General features: G+C 46.9%; 1 protein-coding gene across 3 annotated transcripts in view; it reads left to right on the top strand.

Moving 5' to 3' along the window:
* Positions 1-16910, top strand: part of LOC144107920 (uncharacterized) — a 137212-nt gene extending 120302 nt beyond the window's left edge. For all 3 annotated transcript variants that reach the window (XM_077641155.1, XM_077641154.1, XM_077641153.1), the window contains exons 9-11: positions 2832-2976; positions 7839-8105; positions 15947-16910. In XM_077641155.1, coding sequence (XP_077497281.1) covers positions 2832-2976; positions 7839-8105; positions 15947-16083 — 549 coding nt within the window. In that variant the 3' untranslated portion in view covers positions 16084-16910. The remainder of the gene's footprint in view (positions 1-2831; positions 2977-7838; positions 8106-15946) is intronic.
* The last annotated feature ends 2579 nt before the right edge of the window (positions 16911-19489 follow it).

Here is a 19489-nt window from a genome sequence, read left to right as displayed (position 1 = left end):
CTCAAGGCAGTATTCTCGGTCCCCTCCTATTTGTTCTTTACATAAATGACATCTTTTCCACTATAAGCGAGGTACAATGGATTGGATATGCAGATGATACCGCGCTCTTCATTACCGGAGATAACCCAAACAATTTGATACACACAGCAAATATAGCATTACAGTTTGTTAAGCGTTGGTCCGAAAATAACTTTCTGAGAATTAATGCAAAAAAGACTCAAGCAATACTTTTTCGTGCAAGAAACACCACTCTCACTACCACAGAAAAGCTATTTCTAGCGAATGATGAAATTGATATACGAACGCACGTTAAATCACTTGGGGTCTTTTCTCAGAAAACCTAACCTGGGATAAGCACATTGAACACGTTTGCTACAAATTAAACAGAATCGTGGGAATATTGAGTAGGAATCGGCATATATTACCTACAAAAGTAAAAAGGATGGTGTACAACGCCTTATTTTTATCTGCACTTAATTATTGTCATCTTGTATGGGCGACCACATCCAAAGAAAACATTCATAAACTAAAAATATGTCAAAAACGCGCAATTCGAGCCATTGCGAATATTTCATACCGTGATCATAAGTCCGCATACTTCGCATCCTATCGCATACTTCCAATTGAAACCATGTATTCGTTCCGCCTTCTCTGCCAGTACAAGACTGCTGTTCGCACCAATAATCAGTATTTTCTTCAGCTATTCAACCTTGACACGCGCACTCATAGTCATAACACCAGACACAATAATTCATGGGTCGAACGTTTCTGCCGCACAACATATGGCAATCAATCTTTATCGTACCACATCGCCGTCCTCTTGAACGCACTCAGTCGCGTTGGTGTTGATACAAATACAGAATCTGCACGCTCACTTTTCAAAAATTAGATCGTAATGCATCCGCTTTCTGTTAATACCCTCACCATTGTCTCTGGCTTCATTTCTTATCCTCCGCTGCGCTATTGCCCACCTGTCTGATTTTATATCCCTTCCTTTTTTCTTTATATCATGCAGCTAACGACATTTTTGCTTACATATTGCTGCAACTACGCCCTGTACCACGTGCATTGTATTATGTCAGCCGCTTACTTTTTGCATCTCACGTATAAAACCCTGACATTGTCGTCCATATGTATATATCTTGTACAATGCTTGTCATTGAGCGTCCTTTGTTTATTTTTCTTGAATTGCTGCTGAACTGTACCCAAGGGGGCCGGGCTTCGTCAAGCTGCGCATGTGCAGCTTTTTTCCGTTGCCCCCTTTCTTCCTCTCGGAGAAAAATAAATTTGACTTTGACTTTGACTTAGTTCTAAGGGGGGAATGTTTGCACGCCTGCATAGTTCAGTAGGAGAGTGCTCGCGCTGGTATTTATTAAATATGAATATCGAAGCCAGTGGTTGAATCCTGTCCAATTTATGTCTGTTAGTTGCAGTGTGTGGGTCCCTTTTATTTTTGAATATTCAATCATTGGCCTTATTAGCATCTTATAGGCTATGGTTTTAACTTCAGCAGTTGCATTATACAGTCTGCGCCTTAGTCCCCACAGAACTTTATTTGCCTTACTACATACTTAATTGATTTGCGTGTTCCACCTCAAATCCCGAGTGAATATTAATCCTAAATATTTATATTCTGTAACACTTTTTAGTTCGTGTGAACCGATACTGTAATTATAGCTCCGGGGGGGGGGGGGGGGCACCTTCTTCCTTGTGATAGTCATACAGACTGATATAGTTTCAAAGGCGTCCAGCAGGCTTTGGCTGTTAATAAATCGTCTCAAGCGCTACACAAGTAAAACGAAGTTAGCAGCAGCTTACACTGCACTACTACGCCCACTGCTGGAATACTCTGACGTCGTTTGGGACCATCTCTCAAAAGTAGATATGAATCGTATTGCGGGATTTCAAAATGAAGCACTTAGATTTATCTACAACACATATGGAGGACACATTTGCATCCCTGTTCAACTGAGGCGATACCTCCAGGCACTTGAATTCCTCCGCAAGTTGCATCGCCTAAAAATGCTGCATAGCATCATCAATAAACAAACAAAAATGAACTTTGATTACTACACTTTGTAACACATCACGCCCAACTTGCACGAAACACAACTTGACAATCGTGGTGCCACAGTGTCGAACGAAAGCTTACGCATTTCCTTTTTTTTTCAAACACAATATCTGAATGGAACGGACTTCCGCGTGACCAACTCTGCTTGACTAATCATGAGTCTCTCATCTGCTGTCATTCACTTTATACAAACGTATCGTGTGTTCATCATTTTATGCCTCTTTTCTTTTTTAGGAAACGCAGTGTGTTTGTTTACGACAATTTCACGCTCACTTCTTTCCTCTCTTTTTGTTGCATTGCAACGCACAACGTCGACGTATCCCTGTTCCACACCTGCATTGGCCTCCAAGAGGGCGGTGTTGAACAAATGAGATAAATAAAAACTCTGGTTTGGCTGTGCGAGACAGTTCCCGTATGCTTATAGGTGAAAATATCGAGGGCAGAACTCGCCATTTTGCGTGCGATTTACATTTTAAATTGGTACATTGTTGGCAAATGGCAAATTGGCTAGTGGCTGGGGACGAAGGTGATTTATATTTTCTCTGTTATCATTACCAGGTTCTCTGCACCTGCTTTTCAATACTTCATTATAGTGTCATCTGATCACTTAGATTACCCTCTACTCTTACTTGACCGCCATAACCGCCAGCGCGGCTTGTAGTCACTGGGAGAAGAACGTGCACTGCACGCCGTCCTGTCTGAGGCGTCCGTGTTCTCACGCTTGTTTAACCACACGCTCATGTTGCTTCTTTCTTCGAAGGTGGCTGACGTCGAGACAGGAGAGAAGATGGGCCCAGGCGAATGCGGGGAGATTTGCATCAAGGGTCCAACCTGCTTCAAGGGCTACCTGGACAATCCCGAGGCCACTGCCGCTGTCTTCGATGGCGAGGGCTTCGTTCGAACAGGTAACTTAATTGCTGCCTGTGCAGTGCACGCATGCGAAGCAAGACGACAGGCGGGACGACCTTGCGTGCACGTGAACGTCTCAGGGGCACACCGTAGTTTAGCCAGCTGAATGAGCGAGCAGTGTTGAGCACTCTCCTCCGGGAGAAACGCAGTGTAAGCCATAGCGAGCTGTCTTCCCAGTTTTTCTGGGCATCCCCAACTGGCCTAATCTGTCGGCCGCCAGTATTGAACACCGCGGAACAAAGTGGGAATATTTACGCTTGCACGTGAACCAAAACTGAAGACTATGCTAACACAGCCTTACCCTTAGTGAAAAGCGGTTATCTTGCCTTCGCATTACATGACCCGCCAAAGCCCATTTTTCTTCATTTCCACTGGGATGTAATTAGCCCGCGCTTGTTCCCTGACCACCTCTGCCTTCTTTCTACGCATTAACGTCACAGCTATAATTTTTCTTTCCATAGCTCGCTGCATTGTCAATAACTTAAGATTAACCCTTTTTGTTAGCCTCCACGTTTCCGCCCCATATGTGAGTGACAGCAACATACAGCTGTTGTATTATTATCTCTTGGAGGATATCGATAAACTTATTCACGATCTGCTATAACCTGCCAAATGCGCTCCACCCAATTCTTACGTTATTTCACTCTCATGATACGGGTCTGAGGTCACTACTTGCCCTAGTCACACTTGTTCCCTTAGTATCTGGAGCACCTCGCTACCAATCGTAAACTGCTGTTCCCTGCCAAGACTGTTGAACATTAATTTAGTTTTCTGCATATCAATTTTAGATCCACTGCTTTTCTCTGCTTGTCTGAGTCATTTATCATGCTTTGCATTCATCTCCTGAGGGACTCAATGAGGCAATGTTATAAGCGAATAGCAGATTACTAAAATATTGTTACCGGGAAATACTATTTACCTTTACTTACAAGCGTTAGGAGGTTAGAATGAAGAGTTCCTAGCAGGGAGCACCGACCCGAACAGGGCGCCACATTAACCTCTTCTTCGTTCGTCCTTTCACGCGAGACGCCACTTCGTCTTCTGCTGCCACTTCAACGTAACAATAGTTCAGGAGTGCAAACTGCTGGGCTAGTTGGTTCATATTGCATAGAAAAGGAACCAGCGAAAATAGACGCAAGACAAGAACAAAGGAGGCACACACCACAACGCTGGACTTACAACTGATTTATTGCGATGAAAAATCGCTCATTTTAAAGGAATTTCCTGCCTGCGCACCCACCCTACAGACAATACACTTCGCGCACCACATGATGACATGCCTACTATAACGATAAAAACTTGTACTCCTTTTCAGTGATAATCACAGACGGCTCGCTGACGCATTTCTGCTTTATCTTTCTGATCATGAATGCCTCCAATAGCTCACGCTCACGTTTAGATTTCCCCCGCCCGATAATGCTGGCAATGTGAAAACTAGAACACTTGCAGTCCTTTACATGTAAGGCTAGATTGCTGCCTGTGCCTGTGCCCAAAGTTGTGCGATGTTGCCTCAGGCGCTCATTCAAGCATGCTCCAGTTTGGCCTATGTAGATTTTCCCGCATGACAATGGGATTAAATACACCACGCCCACTGCGCATGTGGTGAACATAGTCTGGTGTTTTGTGTTGCAAACACCAGTTCTGAGCATGTCTGCAAAGGTTTGGGCGCACAAACCGGACAGTTTGCAAGGAGCAGAAAATGCCATAGTGACACCAAACTTCTGAGCTACTTTTTTTAGACCATGTGAAGTCTTGTGGAAGTAACGCATGACTTCCAACTTTCTTGTTGGCACTTCTACTGGCCTGGCATCCTTTGAAGATAACTTCAGTTTTTTCCCCAAGGATTCCGCCACCGCCATCAAAACCGAGGGAGGAAACCCAGAACATTGTAGCCGTTCAACCTGCTCCGCCAGACTTTGCTGCATCACATGAGGGCAACTCTTCTTTAAGGCATTCAAAAAACATAAGTTTGCAATGCTGCGCTTCACTAACTTAGAATGGGCCGAATCATACGGCAACAGTGCCTTCTTAGACCTGGGCGCATATTTCCAGCACACGTGTTGATTGGGTAAAAAAGTCAATTCTAAATCCAGGAACCTAATGGTCTTGTCAGAAGGAATCTCATGCGTAAAAACCAAGTTCTTAGAACAAGTGCTAAAAATATTTAAAATCTGGTCTGCCACAAGGGTAAACTGGTCAGTTTCGGTTAAGTTCAAAATTACTAAAAAATCGTCAACATATCTAAAAACCCTTACAACACGTGTGTCGTTTAGAGATCTTTGTAGCATCGAGTCAAATTTTGCTAAAAATATGTTGCACAGCACCGGCGCAACACAGGAGCCGATACAGATTCCATGTTTTTGCACAACATACTCATCTTCATGCTGTGCTATCGTAGAATTCAAGTACACTTTTAAAGTTCGAGAAAGGATTCTAAAGTGATGCCACACTTATTCTGGAAGGAAATTGTCCCAGACCTTTCAATGAATTCGCGCACAGCAATAAAAAGTTCGTCATGGGGCACAGAATAAAACAAGTCCACAATGTCCACCGAGAAGGCTGCATTAGCGTCGGGGAAACCGCGATTGAGGCACTCCAGCAGGCTCATCGAACCCTGCACAACAAAAGGATCCGCAGGCACCAGGCCCTCGAAGGAACACTGTAGGTAGTTTGAAATCACTTTTTGCCATGAACCTTCTTCCGTGACGATCGCCCTGAAAGGGTTGTCAGGCTTATGTGTCTTTGCTGTGAAGAACACACGCAGGGAGTCTTGCTGGCATTTACGAACTTGCTTCGGCTGCGGCGGCTGCGTTTATATGGAGGCAAAACGCTAAGGCGCCCGTGTGCTGTGCAATGTCATTGCACGTTAAAGATCCCCAGGTGGTCGAAATTATTCCGGAGACCTCCACTACGGCACCTCTATCTTCCTTTGTTCTTTCACTCCCTCCTTTATCCCTTCCCTTACGGCGTGGTTCAGGTGTCCAACGATATATGAGACAGATACTGGGTCATTTCCTTTCCCCAAAAACCAATTATTATTATTATTATTATTATTATTATTATTATTATTATTATTATTATTATTATTAAATTTTGTCTGGATATAACTCAGCTTCCACAAGACGCATTAAAATAATTCTTGCTGGATTTGTGCCGAACTCTTCGGCTAAATGATATACCCTTCCTTGTCTCTTAGCGCATATATGATTTTTGCCGATGCCTTGTTTCCACGTGACGGCTTTCAGGCTACATGCGTTCTTTAGAACATGCTCGGCTTTTCTGTATTATACTTCGCTTCCTTATGTCAGTTACCTTAATCTTGATGATTAGCTTTGATAGCTCTACTAGTTGTTTTTTGGTTATGACGTTTAGAGTCATTGACACTTTGGCGTTGAGGTTGAGGTTGAGGTGTTGAATGCTACAGGTGGGGTTAGCCTTGCTTTATCTGCCGGCAATTGCTCCACCGCAGCGTCCCTTCGATATTAACAATGTCGCATCTACCCCGCTAAGCGCACAGTCTCTTATAATAGCACACATTCTTTCCCGCAGTCACCATCTATGCACACAATCAATCCACACAGTTCACATCACAGTCCACTCCAGAAGTCACCATCTATGCACATATTCAGTCTCAGTAGAACATAGGCCATTGTAGTGCCACACTCCATACACACATTCACTCACAGTATAACGTAGTGCACTTCGGAAGACACCATCTACGCATCATCTACTTTGGCGTTTCTTTACCAGACCTGCATATATAAGACCTCTGCTCCGAATATTCGTTCAGAGACGCTTCCTGAACGAATAACTGTGCGGTTATTAATTGGCTACGTGTGGTGAGGTGTTGTGATAGTACAAATAGAGCGACATAATTAATCCTATCGAATACTAAAGTGATCGTGCAATGTACGCAGAGTGCAGTAATACAAACGAAGAACATCTTGTTACGGGGGGCAAAGCTTACAAATAAATAGAGGGCTCGATATACAGCTGCTCTTGAATCCGTGTAAACAAAGCAATGGTTCTGAAAAACCTTATTAAAACAAGTAAAAACAAGTTGCATTTTGAATACGTTCATTGGGCAAGCTTCATCTTTAATTCATGAAGGCTGTTCATAAAATACTGGGTTTTCAAGCCCCCCATTGATTTTACAAAAAGTGTGTACTTTCTAGGCGATGGCGTGGTTCTGTACGACTGATTTTCTCCGCACCATGCTAGCTGAATATGTACCATCGCGGATAACCGTAATTGACCTCCCCGCTCCCTCCCCCTGCTATATCCGAACCCTGCCGTACTGCATGCGGGCACCTCCTCACGCTATGCCATGAGGCCGGCGCACTGAGCCGGTCTCGAAGCTATCTTCCTGCGTACTAATCAAACTTTCAGGGAGATACTTTCCACAGACATAAGACTGGCGCCACGTGCACGCTCTAGAGTCGACAGATTTTCCGGTATTGGAGAGCATTTAATTGTGAGCATGGCCCGATGGCGTCACCATTATAACGTGTACCTGCTCTTTTTTGAGTGAATAAACCTTGAGTTAAATGTTAGGGCCTGTCCTGCATTTGATCCATTTGAACTCGTTTCTTTTTTTCCTTTCTTTTTTTTTGCACTCGCATTTGCAAGAGTACGTTGCAGTGGACCACAGCTAACGGGTGAATGTCGTTAGGCAGCTTCTAGGAATCAAGTGATCGTAACTGGTGGTGGACGGCGTTAATTGGAAGTTAATAGGAGAGGCATCTGTCCTGCAGTGAACATATGATGAATTGATGATGACGAAGCGTATAAGAAGTTCTTCTGTGATCCAGCACCCCCCTCCCCGCGGCACAAAGACCGGACTTGTTTTTCCCCGCAGGCGACACGGGCTACTACACGGCAAGGGGAGAGCTCTACATGCTGGACCGCCTCAAGGACCTGATCAAGTGCATGGACCAGCAGGTGGCGCCCGCCGAGCTGGAGGAGCTGCTCCAGGAGCACCCTGACGTGGCGCAGGCGGCCGTCACGGGGGTGCCGCATGCCGAGTACGGCGAGGCGCCCATCGCGTTCGTGGTGCTCAAATCGCAGCCGGCCACTGAGGACGAGAGACGGGCGAAGACACTGGCACTCACTGCGTACATAAAGAGTGAGTGGGTACGCCATAGAGGCGTCGCTGGCGATGGTTTCCTGGCTTAGAAACGCGTCCGGCTTTTGGTTGAGGGACTGCACAATTCCGCGTCGTTGCCTATCTTTAATTTCCACATTCTTCCAACAGCATGGTCCTGGAGGCAAAAGAAATAAGCCCTCTGACGGACTGCTTATAACCCGCTTACTCGTAGCGTGCCGCGCTGTGAAAGGTACAAACGCGTCACAGGAATGTTCCTGCACGTAGCGTCATGAGCTCCTCGTGTGTTCGTGGTGCATTCAAATACAGCGCCTATAAAGTCATTGAACTTTATAAGCGCCTTGAGTCGTTATAATGACAAGAGCTGTCATGGACAAGTGCATACCACAGCCGATCTCTAGGTAGGGCGTCCGTGGGTAAGTCTCTTTGACTCGGTGAAGCGGTGTTGGCGAACAAGATATTCCGTTGCACCGCACGAGCCCTGCTACGACAAAATCTCCTTATTAGTCATGAGACATGCCGCACCTTTCGCGCACCGTACCTTTTATGAATCGCCTTGAGTTGTATAAAGGCTGCCGATCGCAGTTTCATCATGTCGGAGCTGTTTATTTTTTCTGGTAGATGGGCGTGTTGGCTATATATGAATCAATTGAAAAAGTCTGTATTAATCATGTTACATGAATGCTTTGTCCAGTCTTAATATATGATGAGAAAAAGTTAAACAAAGGTTTAACACCACTAAACATAAGTAGCAACGCGGGAGCTGAAGGTTATGCGTAGTTTTACTTGGCTAAGCTCGGTCTTGCTTGAATTACTTTCAAGTCGCTTAGTCAAGTATAACTGCTGCCGACTGCTGCCGTTTTTACGGCAGCAACGCTCCTTTTGTACTAACCAAACAGTCTGTAGTGATTGCTAGGCTACGACTCAAGGGCTGCAACACGAGTGCGGCGACGACGGCAGCAAGGCGCAGCTGGAGCGTTGTGACGTCATGGCGGTCACGTGATGCGGCTCGGCGGTGGCGGCCCCACCCACGTCCTCCTCTCCCACTGCTCGGTTCAAGGCCATACTAAAGAGCAGTAGCAGTGTTTATTCAAAACTGAAATGAAATATAAAAATAGAAAGAAAAAAAGATGTTTGCTAACCCCGCCATCTGATATATCACTACGAAGGCACCTGAGCTGGGGAAGCGGAAATAAAGGATAGCACGCGGAACAGAGCAATGAAATGAAAGAGGTGAGGGAACAGGAAGAGAGGATAGGAAGAGACGTAACACACACACAATATATATTTACAAAATGATACATATACACATGTTGCACGCTTGTTGCGTCCAAAAAAGAAAAAGCAGAGCACATCACTTTGTACACTGCAGCTGAAGTGCGGCGTCCAAGATCCAAGGTACATGCGAAACACACGCCGAACGAGCTACTGAAGGGAGTAGCAATTCTTTCGCTCTAAAAAAAACCTCGCAGCGTTAGAAGGTGCCTGCGGGGTTTATAATATTTTTCTGTAAGCCAATGCGCGTGACCTGTTCGACGTCATCGAGCCTTCACCTTCTGGTCGCTAACGAAGAGAAAGAAAGTGCGGTACGAATTGTACGATATAAATGATTGTTTCCTAATCCGCGCTTTCTTCTAATGCTCGCCATCTCACAACACTATTACACGAATTCCAACCGCCTTGAAGGCTTCTGTAAAACCGAAGCGTGGTCTTGTGGTAGAGCATCCGCCTCGCATTCGAGAGGTGCTGGGTTCGATCCCCAGTACCGCCGGGTACCCACCGGTTTTTTATTGGATACAAGATTTCCCCAGGCCTGGTGCTCGGCTCTTTTAGGGTGAGATGCTTGGGAAAAGGTTCTTAGACCAAACCGTTGCCTGGACGGATCAGAGATAAGTTCCGCCAGCAAGCAACCCTAAATCCGCCTCGTGCGGTAGAAGCCCAGCTTGTGACCCTTTTTCCGATTTGCCTGTGAGTCTTTGTTTCTTCCAAGCCCACAGTGACAGGATTTGAAGGCGCAGGCTCATTTGCCAAGCCATGCAGCCCTAGCAAGCCGAGCACGAGGCCGGGGCAAAGCTTGTACCCACTTCGAGGAAGCCGGTGGGCAACCGGCCGGCGGCAGGAGTACAGAAGCCTTGAAGGCTTCTGTGAAGGTCGACGGCATGCGCAGGGAAGGGCACGAGATTTGGGAGAGCTTCCGCGATCGGGCCCTCGACATTTTCTCTTGGAACGTCGAAGGATCGCTTACAGTAACCCATCGTATTAAAGACCAGCGCCAAAAAACACAGAGGACGAGACGAGACACACGGAAGGCGCTGCTTACAGTAGTGACAATTGAGCCTGTACGTCTGTTGAGACAAGGCGGGTAGAGAGTACGAGCTTGAACTCTTCACTTCGCAATGAGAACTGTTTGTTTTTTTGTTTTACTAAGACTGCAACAGACGGCAGAAAATGTACGCCTCGTTGAGGAATCTAGCCGCAGAGACAACTCCAGCGTATTTTTCATGGCTTTCAACTGCAAAATTCCTACAATAAAATGTATGTGCATTAGCTCAGCTAATCCAGGATACACAAAGAGAAAGCTGTCGGCGTTCATTGTGCTCATTGGCGTTCGCGCTGACAACGTTCTAGACGCCGAAAGGAAGGGCTCATGCGCTATGCTCTTAGCCGCGGCGGAGGATATGAGCCGCGGAGAGGGGGGAGAAGGCGTAATGGAAGAATAGGACGCGGCTGGTGGCCCTGTGTAAAGCTAGCGGCATCGTCAGGGCCTACAGGAGCTGCTCTACCGACCCCGAAGTCATTGCCTGGCGTGAGGCTGCCCGTCTACGTAGTAATGAAGCGGACACGCCCGAGGTACGTGAAGAACGTCTCGCCAAGCGTCTTCACCTGCCACCAGCCGCGTCTTCTTTTTCCATTGCGCCTTCTCCTAAGCGAGCGGTCGCTCCGCGGGTTATATCCTCCGCCGCGGCGCAGCCGTTGAGCATAGCGCATGCGCAGTGAGGCGCATAGCATAGCGCATGCGCAGTGCTGACATCACGCGCGGCGCTGCGCGGAGACCGGCGAAGCGACAGCGCGCGGCAAACACCTGACACTCGGCGCAGCTGGTTGCCATGGTTACGGCGCGTGCGCAGAAGTGACTAGAGCGGACCGCCTGAAATGCGCTGTTGACAAGATTAGTGTAGCTTTCGCACAAAAACTACATAGTAGATTGGTATGCGCCAACCAACTCACGCGATATGACAACACCACTGTAGAGAGTTAGGCGGCTCAGAGGTGCAGATATCTTTTCTGTTCCATGGCCACCATGCGCTGTTTTGAGTCTAACAGGAGCATTCCCTTGAAAACTTTCAGCATCTGTGTTTCTGCAATACTGGCCGCTTTATCTAGCGGTTATAACAGTAATCATGTAATATTAAATGCAAGCTGAAACAAAGTTTTGCCTTTAGGTGCGAATAATGCGCTGTTGGCACTCTTCGGTTAATTTTACGTTTTAGGGGATACCTGATGGCTTGAATAGCAGCTCTTGGCCTACTCTGACATCACTTCCGCAGTGCGAAACAAGACGGGAAGCGACCAAGGCGAGGCGGACACGCTAGAGCATCGAACTTTAGCTTTGTTGTTGAAAATCTCCACTGCATAAACACCCGCGAAAGGAGTCTACTAGGGGCAGATGGATTGGAAAACATTTATTGTAAGCACTGAACCCTGCTGGGCACTGAACCCTGCTGGGCACATGGAAGATGGCATCGAGCCCATGGCTTTCGGCGACCTTGTGAGCCCAGTCAGTGGCCCTGACTGGCGTCAACGGGTCTGAGCTTGCCAGTATAGCCTCCCACCGTTCTAGCGAAGGGACTGGTAGTAGGTCAACAGGTGGCGGCGCCTTTTTGCAGCTGCATAAAATATGGTCATGTCCAGCTATCTCGCTGCATTCTCTCCAAGAGAAGGCGAGCGCCTTCTCTTGGAAACCACTCTTTTACCCTTAAGGACCACCGGTTATATCGCCTTTGCATCACATTCGCTGTCCAAGCCCATTTCTTCCTCTTAATTTCAACATGGATAACATTAACCCGCGTTTGTTCCCTCACCCACTCTGCCCGCTTTCGGTCTCTTAGCGTTACACCTATCATTTTTTATTTCCCTGGTTCACTGCGTTGTCTTTAACTTAACCTGAACCCTTTTCGTTAGCCTCCACGTTTCTGCCTCGTAGGTGAGTACCTGTGATATACAGCTGTTGTGCACTTTTCTCTTGAGGGATACTGGTAAACTGCCATCCATGGCCTGAGAGAACCTGCCATATGCGCTCCGCTCCATTCTTATTCTTCTAGTTATTTCCATCGCATGATCCTGATCAGCGGTCACTACCTGCCCTAAGTAGGCTTGCTCCTCTACCACTTCTAGCACGTCGGTATCAATTGTGAACTGCTGTTTCCTTCCCAGGCTGTTGAACATTGCTTTAGTTTTCTGCTTGTTGATTTTTAGACCACCGTTCTGCTCTGCCTATCTAAATCATTGATCATGCTTTGCAATTCGTCTCCTAAGTGACTCAGCAAGGTAATGTCATCAGCGAATCCCAAATCGCTTAGGTATTCTCCATTTACTCTTATCCCCAACTGTTCCGTATGCTGGCCTCGGAATACTTCCTATAAACAGCCGGTGAATAGCATTGGCGAAATCGTGTCTCTCTGCCTGACACCCGTCCTTATGGGAATGTTGTTGCTTACTTTATGGAGGACAATCGTAGCTTTGCAGTTGCTATAGACATCTTCCAGTATTTTCACATAAGGGTCTTATTCCGCAATGCCTGCATGACCACAGCCAATGCACGCGCCTATCAAAAATGCCATCTGGTCGCCGCATTCTTGATCTACTCAATATCCAACACAACATCGCCTCTGAGGTACGGGTACGAGCGCCAGAACCCTGGAGACGCGCCCTCAGGGTCCGACCCATTCCCCGCAACATGGCACACTCTGACCATAATGGCAACCCCCAGACGCGTGCGGAAGCACTAGAGAGACATTACGGTCGACAACAACACGTGTACTACGTACACATTGCGAGTCCCCACCGTGTGGAGCGGTTAACCGCGGCATTGGCCCACTACACCACCACAGTGGCAGGGCTTACGTTCCGCCCTACAGCACAACACACGCGGAGGAAATAGCGAATGAGCTCGGCCTCTCCCTCCCACAAGTGAAACAGATCATTACCGACTCGGAGGGGGCCTGTCGGAGTTATGAGCGAGGTCGGATTCCTCCTCTCGCCTGGCGCATCCTACAAAATTGCTGACAGTTTAAATTTCATTTCAGTTCTTTATTTCTGTTTTTAGAATATTACAAGAAACTGAGGACGGCAAGAAAAAAGCAGTGTTGCATCACTACTTGACCAGCCTCGCCGCCTTTGAGTATTGACGGCAAGCAAAACGATACACAAAGGTTTCACCAATGAGTCAGGTACAAGCAATCAGGAGTAGAGAATACAATAAGACAGTACAGAATTCGGCGTGACGGAATATAAATACGAACGGCTCATGAAATATCTGCTACTACGACAAAGAGAGAGAGAGAGAAAAGAGACTACATCCTCATACCCGACAATCAGCATTTCAAGCGTGCAGCTTTTCCGAAAAAAGAATAAGTTTTCAGTTAAGAGCGCATTTATATATAGACGTTACAAGTTGAAGGCAGTGACATAGTACTAATTTCGTCAGACAAGGATGTGTTTAGTAACCGGGGTAATATAAACCTGTGCGCCATGAACTCGTAGTTGGACCCGATTTGTGAGGTTGCGTAAAAGTGCAACCTCATCTAGGCTCCCAGCCACCAGGGACCCTAGAGCAAAGTGTTATCCGATCAGGCGGCCCGCGCGCTCTCTCCCCGGGCACTCACACTTGCTCAGGAAGCCTACTACGAGCCCACCCAATCTCTAATTACATTCAAAGACATCACTACATATTAATAGGACAGTCATCATCGCTTTCCAGAACCCTGTAAGGGCCTCCGGAGAGCATGGAACGGCTCCTTCTAAAAAATTTTACAAATACAATGAATGCTCTGCCAGGCAGTATCCTTCATTTCCCCCTCTTCAAGGGAGGCCCGGAAGGCGGTGCTGCTCAGCTGCCATGAGCTCCAGACCCAACAGACCTTGGTCACTAGAATACGAGCGGCGCTATAGACGAAATTGGGGCTCCGAAATAGTAACTCCACCTAGATTTGTGAGCAACTAGCCCAATTGGACGTGGGCCCAAACACCTCCTTGTACATAGTCAATAAATATTTACCACCGCCACCATTTCTCTATCACATGATTGATATTGTGAATATGATCCATTGTGGACATTCCACAATAGATTCACAATAAATGCAGCATTGCGGAAACATTTCTGGCTAATGAGGGCTTAACGTCCCAAAGTGACTCAAGTTATGAGGGAAGCCATATTGAAGGACTCCGGAAATTTGGACCACCTGGGGTTTTTTAACGTGCACTGATACCGCGCAGTGATCGGGCCTCTAGAATTTCGCCTCCATCGAAATGCGACCGCTGCGGCCGGGATTGAACCCGCGTCTTTCGGGTCAGCAGCCGAGCACCATAACCACTGATCCATCACGGTGGCCTCCATTGCGGAATCAGGGTGTAAAAAAGCCCGATGTGAAAATACTAGAAGATTTCTATAGCAGCTGCACTGCTACCATAGTCCTCCATAAAGTCAGCAATCAAATTCAAATAAGGAAGGACGTCAGGCATGGATGCGCCATCTCGGCAATGCTATTCACAGCCTGTTTACGGGAGGTATTTTAATTAAGGCCTGAATTGGAACAGTAAGGGATAAGAGTTAATTGAGAATACGTAAATAATCTGCGATTCGCTGATGACATTGCCTTGCTGAGTCACTCTGGAGATAAATTGAAAAGCATGATCAATGAGTTACACAAGCACCGCAGAACGGTGTGTCTAAACATTAACGTGCAGAAAACCAAAGTAACGTTCAACAGTCTACAAAGAAAAAGGCAGTTCACAGTTTGTAGCGAGGTGCTGGAAATGGTAGAGGAGTAGGAGGAGGAGGAGGGGCTTTTCTTTAATAGAACAGGAGAGGTAGATGAGTAGGGTAGGGTAGGTGCATGGTGGTAGATGAGTAAGTCTACTTAGCGCAGGTAGTGATCGCTGATCTGGATCATGAGAGGGAAATAAGAATAGGGTGGAGCACATATGGCAGGTTCCCTCAAATCATGAATGGCATTATACCAATATCTCTCAAGAGAAAAGTATACAAGAGCTGTATCTTGCCAGTACTCACCTATAGGGCAGAAACATGTAGTCTAACGAAGAGGGTTCAGCTGAAGCTACAGCGCAGCGACCTATGGAAAGGAAAACTATAGGAGTAACGTTTGAGACAAGAACCAGGCATAGTGGGTGAGGGAACCGCGGGTCAATGATATCCTAGTCGAAATCAAAAGGAAGAAATGGGCTGGGGCAAGGCATGTAATGCGAAGGCAAGATAACCGCTGGTCATTACGGGTAACGGAGTGGATTCCAAGAGAAGGCAAGCGCAGCAGGGGGCGGCAGAAAATTAGGTGGGCGGATGAGATAAAGAAGTTTGCGGTTATACGGTGGGCGCCACTGGCAAAGGACAGGGTTAATTGGAGAGACATGGGAGAGGCCAGTGCTCTGCAGAGGGCGTAGTCAGGCTGATGATGATGATGATGACCGCCACCACCATCGAAATTCGACTGGCGCGGCCGAGACTGAAGCGGGAATGATGAGCCCCGCGTATTGTGCGAGGTCCGCGCACGTTATAGCAAGCGCTGAGGATATGTCAGGTGGAATACGCAGAAGCGGTGTCAAACAGACCCCTCCTTCACTTGCAGGCCTAGTGGCGCCGCACAAGCAGCTGCACGGTGGCGTCCAGCTGGTGGACGCGATCCCGCAGACCGAGACAGGAAAGCCGCACCGCCGCCAGCTGAGGGAAGCCCACATGGCCGCCAAGCGCGAGCAGCAGGAGTGAAGAAAGAACGCCATCTGTCTCCGCCTGCTTTTTCAGCTGCTTCACAAAACTGCATGTGGCCGCCGCTCATAAGTCCAGTGCGGTCTTTAAACTAGGGAGGTCTAAGGTTCATAAAGATTCATAGCCTTTCATTTTTGTATTTTACACGGCTGCTCTGCGCCTCTCTTCCTCCAGCTCCACTGGTTGAAAACAAACCACCAGCTCCCACCGTGCATGCGCATTTCATGTTTGCAGCATGTTCAAGCCACATATGGCGGCAGCTGCAAAGCACACACACACACTTCGCAAAATGCAGTTCACTCCTCGTGGCACCATACGGCACCTGCGCCGCCCACGTGCGTTTGTTTCCCACCAGTTTTCACCCACTCCGCAGAGGGCGCCACATCTTGTGAAAACGGTATATTTACAGCCATTCCTGGTAGAGCAGAAGCTCAGGAAATGAAGCATACGAGGACAAGTGACAGACGCTGTCTGCTCATTTTTGGATCTCGTAGTCTGTTGTCCTTATGGCGGTGCGGGCGGTGTACTTTTCCTCTCATTTATTTTTAAGGAGCCCAACCTAAAATATGTAGCATGTGTGGTGAGAGCTCCGCCTTCTCTCTTATATACAGGGACAAGTAAGGAGAGTTGGTGCCAACACTGTCGCCTGCTACTGTCTTATGCAGAGCGGCAGAAAATCAAACAGCGCGCAGCTGTGGCACTCAGGAGGCAATGCAAATCACAACCCAAGAAGCGCTGTAGGAGTTGGGACGGGCAGTTGTATTATGCACCGTCGGAAGGATTAAAGTACTTTTTGTAGTTATTTTTGCAGCATAAAAAATAAAAACTTACAGCATTTAATGACATGCGTCGACGTTATGATTTATTCACTAGCAAGGAAGCTGGAATAAAACTTCTAGCCACACAAGCAAATCTAAGCTCGGGCCTGTAACCATTGGAAAACAAGGAACAAAAGCAGAAAAGTCCGAAACTAAAAAACAGTCAGTACGAAGTAAAATTCGAGGATGTGCTTGTGCTTCGCACAGGCTGATAAGAAAACGTAGAAATTGAAAATTGAAAAAATTCAGCTCTCTTCGCGGAAAGTTGACAGAATTGTGGGGAGAAACCGCACAACGGGAGGCCCTTCCACTGTTGCAGCTTTCAGGATAGGCAGAAAATTGAGCCTTAATCAAAACCTTGCGACAGAAAAACTGCGTCTCCGCATTTTATACCGCGTTTGTTTTTCTTCTTGCCGGTACGGCACTTGACGAAAGACAACGGTCACCGAAATCAAGGAATATAGGGATTTTTTTGTGGTGTTCATAAATAGGAGATGAATAGATTATGTATTTAAAGCTAAATGCGTACAAAGCATAAGAGAAAACCACATGTTGCCAGTGGTGCCCGAACCCATGACCTCAGAATATCGCATCCGGTGCTCTACCAACCGAGTTACGGCGACGCCTGACCAATCTGCTGCTTTGGGGATATTTATGTGTAGTGTAAGCGAACCTAGAGAGTGTTCACCAGCGACACCTTCGTCCATAGCGGCGGATGTAGCACGTCCTGTATTACCACGAGTGCCACGTAGGAACGTGGTCCAACGGTGATGGAGTAAGCTGTGCGATAGCGCTCCTATGCTACCCATGGCATCAAGGCTGCCAGAAGCGAGGCCCTCGTTGAACTATTAAGCATGCATACTAGTGAAGGGAATAGAGGTGCTCGTTACGGCATACATGACGGAAGCGAACAGCCACCAAAACAAGGGGAGGAGCATAGGGGGCAGCTCGTTTCGTTGAAGAAATCCCGCCATGCTTGATGCTAAAGCTATGAGTGGATGAAGCTCATGCTTTCAGACTCCCACGCTCTTACAACTAAACGAGAGAGAACGGGACAACGCGATTACAAGGAAACACGAAGTATTGTGTTATGACGCCAGAACAGACTCTGACATGCTTGAAAAGAACTTCTTGGTATGTGCAGTGGAATTCTAGGGCCCAATTTTCTTTATGCTTTGTTTTTACATGACACCGAAAATCTGTTATGCCGGGGTGAAGGGGCAGTCACAAGAGATTTAGGGAAAAAAAGGTTACACGCTAATCTTCATCAAATGTAGTCGGGTATTAAATTTATTACCAACGAAAAAAATGCTTGCATCGGCGAGCTTTCTGTTTCCTCATGTTCTAACTGGTATTTTTGAATTACGTTTTGTAGTTTCTTTTATTTTATAATCCGGCGCTTAGCCCCTGCAACCTTTCTGTTCGTTCTGCTTCTCTATATAACTTCCCCCTGCACTGTGGAATTAACTTCAGTTGCTAGTCTGCGTTCATGCGTCCTCTGTGTGCATCGTAGCGCATAGTTTCTCACCCTAAGGTATCAGCGCCACTGTTTTAAGGTTCCCGTCTGACAGAAAAGACGGAGTTGTCGTCGGCGTCGATGGCCGTGAGCGAAAATATTCGTCAGCGAGAGCGAAAAAAAAACTGAGCTAGCTTAGGTTTGGGTAGGAATTAAACCCAGGGCCATCGAGTGGCTAGACGAGCACGCTAACCATTCAAAGAATGGTCGTGTTGTGGTCTTTGACTTGGTGAAGTGCTGTAGAGACATGTAGCGATGCGTACATAATGGCTAATGGGGTTTACGGTCCTAGAGCGGCCGACGCTATAAGGGACTCCGGAGGAGTCCTCCGGCAGTGGAGGACTACGGATAATTTCGACCATCTGAGGTTCTTTAACTTTCAGTTGCAATAGCGGACAGGAACATTAAGGGAACGTTTAACGCTAGAACCTTATTCAGTGAGGCTAGCCTAGCTGGGCTGTCCGAGGAACTAACGGGTATTAAATGGGATGTCATAGGGCTTATTGAGGCTAGGGGGACCGGTGAACCATATGCAATGTTAAAGGGCGGGCACGTAGTATGCTCTCGTGGATTGGCGGACACACAAGAACAAGGTGGATTCTTCATCAACCAGGATATAGATGGCAACATAGGGGAATTCTATGGTATTAACGAGAGGATGGAAGTTATTGTAATTAAGCTTAATAAGAGGTACAAAAGAAGGTGGTACAGAAGAGGGCAAATACGGGCTGGTTGGTACATGTTTTACGAATTGGAAAAACAGCGCAATCAAAGACGAGACACAAGAGAAGCACAAAACACAACCGCTGACTAACAACCAAATGGTTTATTGCTACAGGTGAGGCAGCATATAAATGAAAAGGCACGAGTAACAACACAAAAATAAGCATGAGAGAAAGATACCGCACAACCACACAACTTGACTAAAAAAAGGGGCACGTCACTGATTAAGATACGCAAGTTCCTTTGACAGTAGATTTATCGATGGGCTGCTGATACAGGTGTTACCGAGCTTTCTGATATGGCAAGCCTCCGAAATGAGCCTTATGGTCTCATCTTTATAACGGGCGAT

Source organism: Amblyomma americanum, chromosome 10, assembly GCF_052857255.1.
Source record: "Amblyomma americanum isolate KBUSLIRL-KWMA chromosome 10, ASM5285725v1, whole genome shotgun sequence".
NCBI classification, from domain to species: domain Eukaryota; kingdom Metazoa; phylum Arthropoda; class Arachnida; order Ixodida; family Ixodidae; genus Amblyomma; species Amblyomma americanum.
Note: the sequence above shows the minus strand (reverse complement) of the source record. Positions and strands in the feature narration are given on the sequence as shown.